This window comes from Buceros rhinoceros, unplaced genomic scaffold (genome assembly GCF_000710305.1).
Source record: "Buceros rhinoceros silvestris isolate BGI_N320 unplaced genomic scaffold, ASM71030v1 scaffold45905, whole genome shotgun sequence".
NCBI classification, from domain to species: Eukaryota; Metazoa; Chordata; class Aves; order Bucerotiformes; family Bucerotidae; genus Buceros; species Buceros rhinoceros.
The window spans coordinates 2,581-11,657 of NW_010415474.1; the positions used below are offsets into that span (position 1 = coordinate 2,581).

Consider the following 9,077-nt stretch of genomic DNA (forward strand, 5'->3'; position numbering starts at 1 on the left):
GCAGGAGTCGTGGCACATAAGGACCTCTGTAAGTTTAGAGGGAAAAGATGAAACAATAAATAAACCACGTAAGTACAATTAAAAGGCAACTAGGAAAAAGAAACCAAATAGTATATTCTCCCTAATTAGGCATCTTAGATAAAGCAGATCTCGTAAGTGAGACAAAGTACTGGACAAAAGCATCCCAAAAGTGTCTGACAGACACGTTAGGTAACACACCCAGTATTTTTCAAATTAAAATATTAGTTGTGACCTAAAATACGCATCTCCTCCAATAGCTGTCCACACAGCTAGCAACTGGCATTTCCCTATCATCCTTCATGCAGCAGGTTCCACAATGCTCTGCAAACAACTGAATTCAAGCTTTCACCTGAAATAAAGTTTTATGTTGTAAACTGGGCGAGGGGAAACCCAACCCAACAAGCCAGGCAAAAAGGAAAAGTTTTGCCCTACACTATTTAGGGAATTTACAGTGAGTTTTCTGTAACAAGGTTGATGTTTTCACACAGATTGGGAAATTCTCTTTTCCATAGTCCGACGAACCATCTGAAAATCGAGCAAAGACTCCAGACAAAGTACAAGAAGAGTCCATCATTGGTTGTGCTTACAAACATCTGCATGTCTTAGAAGCATGGGGATGACATTTGTGCTTATGAGCTTATGGCGAACTGATTTTTGGTAATGTACAGAGTTTTACTTGAAATTCTTTGACACCAACGCATCCACGAAGGAACTGCAGTGTAAAGCATTTGTTACATGATTCATCCACACACACTGTTCCTGTTTATTTACATGCTGCCATCAAAAGCAGATTCCTGTTAGCTAAGTACCTGGTAGAGAGCTTCTGTTTCTTCCTTGCTGTTTGTGCCTTCACTCCACTCCACCCAGAGGGTCCATAATGGCAAAGTCCCCTACAAGGAAAAGGGATAAATATACATCCACCAGGTTCTGTGTTACAGCTGCAGTAAAACACGTCCTTCAGACATAGCTCTTAGAAAGAGCACTGGACTGCACACTGAAATCTCTTCTTGTTTCCTTTCTCACTTACAGGACAAACACTACTTTGCTGGACAACTGCAAGGCATGTTGTCAGGGTGAGAGCCAAGTTCTACTGCATCTGCAGTACAAAGGTAACTTCTGAGAACAAGGACGAAAGAAACAACCACCTCCTTGCTCCCTCTTCTCACTCCTGCCCAGGGTTTGAAATGAAACAGTAAGAGAGCAAAGAGCTAATTCAATGCTTGAAATACCACACACACACAAACGTTATCAGGACAGCAAAGAAACAGAAACACATTTTACAAGTAAGACACAAAGAAAACCAGGTGAGTACTTGAAGAGTAGGCAAAAATGCCACCTGTGAGCATTCAGACTTTGAAACTGCAAATTTACAGATCCCTAACGCTCCTGACTGCAATGTGCATATGACACTTCAAGTTCTTATTTTTGACCTTAACAATGGTTAGAGTCTTTGAATGTCTTGTAAAGGGGAAAAAAAAAAAAAAAAAAAAAAAAAAAAAAAAAAAAAAACAAAACAAACCCAAGTAAGTATCATAGGTTTCAAGGCCAAGACTGCAATGCATGCAAGTCCATAAACCCAGCACAGACCTTAGATTTCAGGTGCTTAATGGCCTCTTCAAAACACTGGGTCACATCGTCACTCTTCAGTTGGATCAGCATCTGCACCCTCGTCTGCCACATTTCCACTGACAGGCTGAAGCGCTTCGTTGCAGCTTCTGCCACCTCTGTAGCCTTCTCAAACAGGCTGGACGCCAGTAACAGCTGAAGCTAGAAGACAGCAGATACAGCTAATCACCGTCAAGGAATTTACAATACCTTGTTAAAAAGCAAGACCTTGACCAAAACACTGTCCGCCTTTCTTTCAACTCAAAATGGTACAGACAGAGCAGGACAGTCTCACAATCTATTTTTCTGTGTCAGCTCTTACCCACTGCTTATAGAAAGCTTCTGGCAGCAAACTGGACTCATGGGCTTTGCTGAACACGCTCAGTGTCCTCTCCAGCCTCTAGAACCAACAGAGAAGAAAAAGGAAAGAAAATCAGCATTACACCTGCTTATTTCAGATCCCAGCACAAGAACCCCTGTAGATCAGTGTATCAGCACGTCACTGAAATCCAGCAAGAGTGACGTATCTAGTGCTGTAGGTACCTGCATACATTCCCAGATAGAGGGGAAATCTGAGCATTTGAATTATACTTCTTCCTTAAGGAACAAAATAACATGTCAATGTTTTCACTGTGTCGAAAGGGAAGCAAACTGCACAGGATGATCGGTTAATTCACTGAGTCACACCCAAGCGCAGATGCCCATGTGCCAGCAACAAGTTTTACCCAGACTTATATGCAAGAGTCATTTTAATTTAATTTATTGTTTTCTTTGAACACGGACAGGTTTGCAGGACTGTCAGTGAACAGGTTATTCATGCTCAGACAGGCCACACGTGAGCCTGACAGTAAAGGTAACCCCTCAGATGGAGGCTAAATGATTTAAGATGGCCACAGGGAAGCATTTCTGATAAACTGTCAAAATCTATTTGCTCCTTGTCTTAGAGACTACAGAAGTCAGTAAAAATAGGGATGATTTGTTACTGTGATCTCCTAATAAGCTTTTACCTTTTGCTTTAGGTCTTCACTGTTGCTTTTCCTGTTATATCTCTCTAAGCAAAAAGTGATGTAGCATTTCCACATGTCCTCTGTAGAATCAAAGGCATAATATCACACTTAACAGAAACATAAGAGTGAACACAAATATTTGTCTTTAAGGAATGGAGAGAATCCAAGCACTAAGTGTTAATGCTAATTTTGTTTTAAAAGTGATGTTATAAATGTAGGGCCTCTTTTATAATACAGCAACATTTTAAAACAGCTTCCCAGTATAAGCTGCAGCCAGTAACTCTAAAGAGCAGCAAGCTCTTAGCTCAGCTGAGGCTTCAGCGCCCAATGTCACACCTGATGTTCAGTGCATCCTTCACCTGTCATTTTCGATGGGCCTGCAAGAGTCTCGACACTCGCAAGCAGTCCTTGTGTGCTTGACAGACAACCCTGAAGAAAATCCTTGTCTTCAGAGACAAGAAGTTTGAGTCCACCCACAGACAGTCCCTTGAGAGCAAGGACAATGCCCGATGTTGAAGCTGGATATTCCCTCCACTGGCAACTCAAAACCATTGCTTACTCACAACTAACCAGCTATATACCTGAGTTCTACAGGTTTCCTTTATTTAGGAAATTTCCCTATTTACAACTCCCAACATTCTGTTCATCTGTGGGCTTCTGTTCTCCTCATTGGTTAAATCACATTAATAAAAGCAAACAAGCAACAAAAAGCACTTTCAGTTAAGCAGCTGCTTCAAGAGCATAAATGCATTGGAAAACAACCCAAATAACACATAAAATAAGTCCCCAAAAGGCAGCATCTAAAAGCTGCTTGCCTTCTCTTAGGTATGGTAAAGCCTGTCCACGCCTACTTCCAAACTGTCACAGTATGCTAAAGTACCAGGAAGGAATGATGTCTAAGCGCAGGCACAACTTTTCACCTGTTGGGACTGCTCTCACAGCCTCTTCAAAGACCGCACAGCATCGTTCCTCTCTCTGGGTCATTTCAGATACTTTCATCTGCTTTGTGGTGCGCTCTGCGGCCTGCAAGGACCCCAGCTCCAGCTCACGACGGGCCATGTAGTCCCATGTAAGAGGATCATCAGCATACTCAGTCTGCAAACTGAACACCATGTCTGTTACAGCCCTCAACCGCCACTCTGCTTTTGCAGGGATGTTTGGAAGGGGTGTTATATTGCTATAGAAATGTTCTTAATTTCTAAGTTACCAAATGCCAAAGAAAAAACACTTCACCTTTCCACAAGGGAAAGTCAAAATATTAGCCTATCTGTTCTTTTAAATAACACAGATATTCTCCAGTAACAGCAGGAACTAGACAGGAAGGTTTTGAAAGGAACAGCTGGAGAAGTAACAATGCAAAAGAACCACAAAGGACACCAGGAAAATCTGCAGTTCCTGCAGTAAGTTTACAGAACCTGAGTGTAGTAATTATTCTCCAACAACTGTATTTTATCTAAATTTTTCTTCGCAGCTTCTCAAAGCCTTTTCTGAAGTTAGATACATGTATCCTTTTCCAAAAAGCATCCTTGCCTCACACTTCGCTTTTCTTAAAAGATTTCCCATAGGCCTTAACATTCTATTTCTCTAGAAGAATAGCATTTAGTTGTTAACCCGTCAACCCACTATAAACTAGAGGAGTTATGAGAACACATCTCTTAAAAACCAACACAAAAAAAAAATCCACTCACACCACAGACCACGCCTCACCTTTCAAGAATTTCTTTTTGCAAATCTTGGGTAAAATCGAAGAGCTTTGCAATAGAAAGCACAGCCAGATGGAACTGAACACCTACATTTCAACAGAGGGAGGAAAAAAAAAAAAAAGCTAGGACACCTCATTTTTAGGTGCTTACAAATAATCTGTAAACCATTTCATTCCACTCTTTCTCCAGGAATTTAAATTAAGCAAATTCTTTCTATAATTTCCTCTAATGTCCTTTTCCCCCACTGCTTTTCAATGTCATTACTGTATTTTGCTCATTGTCTTCCAAAATACCCCCATCTATCACGGTTTCTCAAAGATATCTGCTACTACTTCGCAGTTATTTTTCCCAATTCCCTCAATAAAGTGGGTGAATTTTACCAAGCCTGGTTAATTTAAAAATCATCTAACCTGTTTTGTTACCAGTCTGAATTCTTAACACTTTGCCACTAGTGCTAGTTGATAAGTTGTGATCTAATGCTCAGTAAACAAAGCAAAAAAAAAAAGGTGTGTAATTCTGAACTGTTCTCCCAGTCAAGTCTTGGGACTGAAAGCTCAGCACCTCTTCCACTTCATCCCAAAGGCTGTTTACTGGAAGAGGTGCCAGCCTGCAGAACAGTTATGAAACCAAAACTCTTAGCACTATTAATTTATACTTGGGCATTATCTAGGTTCTACTGTAGAAATGGTAGATTTGAAAATGTATCTTAGTAGGTACACTGGAGCTAAGTCTATCTACATTAGCAACTGCAGAGTGAAGGGCAACAATTTTCCTACTGAGTAAGTACAAGAAATGTTAAATCACCTTTGATTTTCTGAGCAGCATCTCTGTAGATGATGCGAGCCATTTCCCCATTGAGGATCTCTTCAGAATAATTGAATTCCCCCTGCAATATCAAGTGTACCATCGCTGAAAAAAAATTGTTTTCCTTTCTCAGCTACCACTGTTACAAACATGGAAAAACTCTCAGAAGATACTAATGTGTCTCTTCATCTAGATCTGTCTTTATCTAATTTGCACAAGTCAACAACAAAGAAATGAGATAGTTTCCTTTCCAGAATTACTTTCAAACTGGGGGATATAACAAAAGACTTCAGAAATTTAAAGAAAGATCGATGTATGAAGTATTTGAGCTGAACATCAGCCAGTTGAAAAGCTTAACACCGGCACAGGACATGAACAGAAACTTTCTCTAAGCTGTTCTCAAACAAACCGTTAATACAGATGCCTTGAAAATATGCATTCAAACGTCTGATACACAAGCAGACAATTGCTCTTAATGAAGCTTAGCTGACCTACCAAGTCCATCTTTGCTTGTTCAAACTCTTTCTTTTCCTTCCTCTGTTTTTCAGCATGCATCAGCTCCATTCTGAAATACTGCAAGAGACAGAATAAAATTAAATTATTGGGGGAGCAGGGATAAGTCGTAAAACATTGAAATCCACAAAGGTGGTAAAACAAGCTCTGTCTGAGGAGCTACAAATCAGGACTTCGCCAACATTCCACATGTCTGAGAGCCTAGTTTTTAAAGGTTTGTATGTACAGCTATCTGCCCTACATATTTACTCAGAAATTACTCAAAAATGTATAAATTACCACTTTCTAGTCATTCTTTAAACCTGAAGTTGCTCTCAAAGAAAACCTGGTTCCCTATCAAAGGCTAGGGATGCCTAATCTGCGAAATATGCTGGACTGACTTGCTCTGACTGATCAAATTACTGGTTGTAGAAGAAAGCCAGGAACTCACCTCTTGATAAATTTTTGGGCACTCTGGATGGAAGCGCAAAGCACGAAGGAACAGATGCCTCGCGCTTTCTGACGAGAGCTGTGACTCCATTTCCCATTTTGCTGCCATAATCCACAGTGCTGCAACAGATGACACAAATAAATTCCTTTCAAGGCAAAGCAAGTGGCTGGTCATGAGAACCCTCTGAAGCTACTCTCCAGGATGTACAGGTTGGTTTTGTTCCAAGTACCCACCCCAACATAATCCGTGAGCTCAGTGACAGAATAAGACTGATTATCTCCCGTGTAAAATTGAGTTCAAGGACTAAAAGCTAAACAGATTGAGGAAGTTTACGCTGGTACAGCTACAGCTCCAATGTTGTACAACGATGTCTTCAAAAGCCAGAAAGTAGCCATGAGTACTCAACATCTACCTCCGAACCATTTACCCAGTCCCCAGTCTACCTGGGCAATGCTCATTCAGACCATGGGGGCTCCCACTTCACATCACCTTCTGACTGCTCAGCACAAGCCCTGTCAGAGCCCTTCTCTCTCTGACATAGCAGCAAGGCGAAGAAAAGAGAGCAGGAACTTCACCTCAATAGCTTGAACTGAGATCTGTAAGAACTTAAACCAGCACTGCACAATCTACACTCATTATGCAGCACTTCCCACTGGTTTATTTACCTGGTTTATTGGGATGAATGGCCAGCATGGAAGAAAACACCTTACTAAGCTGATGTTTTGCATTCTGTAAAAGAAGAAGTTTTATTTTACCCACTTTAGTACCAAACTGAACCACCAGCACCAACGTTTTGTTAGAAAAGGTTACAAGTTGTAATGCAGTTGTATGGGGAAAAAAACCCACTTCTCTGGTGCTTTATTTTCAGTAGAAAGTTTCTGCTATTTCTCCAATACCGACCAGCTTTCAAATGATGCCAGACTAGGTTAGCATAGTTAACTCAAACCTTTTCAACTACACAGTTAACACAAATCCATAGTCTCTCTGACCACTTCTGGCATTTTTCTTTGGCCACTTGCATTATTATGACAAGGTCACCTTCCTCACTACAGGAAGGACAATGGTGCTGATAACAACACAAACACTTACACAGCTAGGTTTACAAAGTACAGAATTACACTTTTCTGCAAGAAATGTTTGGAACAAAACCACAATTCACAGAGAGGTGACCCATTCATTCCAGGGATCAGGTATAACCAACACGATGATTCTCCCGACCCCAATGGCACTCCAAATACAAGGCAACTGGCCTCACCTTTGCCACCTAAAGCATCACATTTCACACCAATTCGTTCCGAGTCAAACTCTACACTTACATAAATCAGTGAAAATCAGAAGCAGCTCCAATAATATCAAAGTTATTCCAGTATGATAGCGTGTGGCAGTGAAGTTTATACCCCTGCCTTGTAACTGAAGTCTCAGATCCCTGATTAAATACCAATCCAGTAACTCAGATAAGATTAGCATTTTGATCACTCACCCACTGCTTGCAAAATGCAACATGTGAAAGCCAAAGCTGGATATCATCCTGTTGGAAATGCAAGGGGAAAGAATCAACCTTACAATAAGGCAACCACAAAAATCACTTTTACAGTAACAAGCAAACAATACACCCTTGGTATGATGACTTGGCATGCTGAGAGAAGGAATTCTGAATCTCAAATTCCCTTCCCCACCCCCCCGATCTTCAAATTCCTGCAAAACATCCAAACAAAACCAACCTTCCCTTCTCAAGATCCCCCCTCACAGACTCTCCAATCAAATCTGTTACCCTGTACTCAGAGAGCTGGCTGTAATGCTTCCCGAGGGACCTCATTTGGGTTCTACCATTAGATGTATCAATACAATCTTCTCCTAAAGAAGCTCAAAGTTCTTTTCATTCTGTCTCTAGCCCTTGCAAGCAGACAGACCCAACTCACATTGCAAGAAGCAGCTCTAGACCGTTGAGGACTAATGACTTAGAAAGGTCAAAAAAAGTCTGATAGGAATGAGCTACTTCGAGGCTACTGCCAACTGTAAGATCAAACGTCCACTTTGTTTTTCTAGTGCATTCTCCTGTATTATTGTCACCAAGTATTTGCAATGATACCTAGATCATTTCACATACCAGAAGGGCATTTTTCAACCCATCTACTTACTTTCCACTTGCCTATAGCACGGTTGAAGAGGCAATGGACTCTATGCAGAATAGAGTTCTCAATTTCGTCCTTCTTAAACGAATACCCAATGCGCTGGAGGAAAAAAAAGTATTAATTTTATTGCAACAGAAAAAGTGGCATAAAGGACTTCACGCTCTAAATAACTGACAAACTTACTGCTCTTCTTTTCTTGATCAGTTCCAGCAGATTAATTTCATACTGAAACAGGGAAAAAAAAAAAAACAACATGAAAAAGCAAATAAGGAGACACATAACATTAATAAAAAAAATATATAAAAGTTTTCTTATCAGGCGAACAATAAAAGTTACATTCGGGAAAACATATGGAGCATTTTATTGGCCAGATCACTGTATTTCTACGGCTGACTGAAATTAAGTTGGAGTACTTGATTGCACATGATATTTGACTTGAGCTGTTAGCATCCCACATTCCTAGAATCGTAACTCACAAGCCAAACTTCTAACACTACAAAAAACTGCTTACACTTAACTACAATTTGCACAGACCCCCAAAACTGGGGTCTCTGCATCTTTGGAGAGAGAATAAGCTTTAGGTAAAAGTCACAAGAAAGAAAACTCTCTCCTACCAAAGTCAGGCACCAACTCCCGGCTATGCTCCACGCTCTGCTATGACTTTTTCCTTCAGCCTGTGCCAATAAACCACTCACAAGTGGACACCGGGGACCAGGCGTGGACGGGCCTCAAGCAGCAGCCTCCTTCCATCGCGGGTCGCTACAGAAACACCTCTGAGCTGGACCCGTGCCGTGAGCGGACACGCTCTGCTCGCCAGCGGAACCCACCTGGATGTAATTAATGAAATCCTCCTTCCGCAGTG

General features: G+C 41.0%; 1 protein-coding gene across 1 annotated transcript in view; it reads right to left on the reverse strand.

The window, feature by feature from the left end:
• UTP6 (UTP6, small subunit (SSU) processome component, homolog (yeast)) overlaps positions 1–9,072 on the reverse strand; it is a gene marked incomplete at its 5' end in the record, with an annotated part of 10,447 nt that extends 1,375 nt beyond the window's left edge. The window contains 15 exons of the mRNA XM_010137416.1: positions 1–26; positions 831–911; positions 1,609–1,788; positions 1,949–2,026; positions 2,634–2,713; positions 3,554–3,735; positions 4,341–4,422; positions 5,141–5,222; positions 5,636–5,713; positions 6,084–6,202; positions 6,749–6,812; positions 7,564–7,611; positions 8,222–8,314; positions 8,399–8,440; positions 9,043–9,072. The exon at positions 1–26 is cut by the window's left edge and continues 2 nt beyond it. Coding sequence (XP_010135718.1) covers positions 1–26; positions 831–911; positions 1,609–1,788; positions 1,949–2,026; positions 2,634–2,713; positions 3,554–3,735; positions 4,341–4,422; positions 5,141–5,222; positions 5,636–5,713; positions 6,084–6,202; positions 6,749–6,812; positions 7,564–7,611; positions 8,222–8,314; positions 8,399–8,440; positions 9,043–9,072 — 1,265 coding nt within the window. The remainder of the gene's footprint in view (positions 27–830; positions 912–1,608; positions 1,789–1,948; positions 2,027–2,633; positions 2,714–3,553; positions 3,736–4,340; positions 4,423–5,140; positions 5,223–5,635; positions 5,714–6,083; positions 6,203–6,748; positions 6,813–7,563; positions 7,612–8,221; positions 8,315–8,398; positions 8,441–9,042) is intronic.
• Between the last annotated feature and the right edge of the window lie 5 nt (positions 9,073–9,077).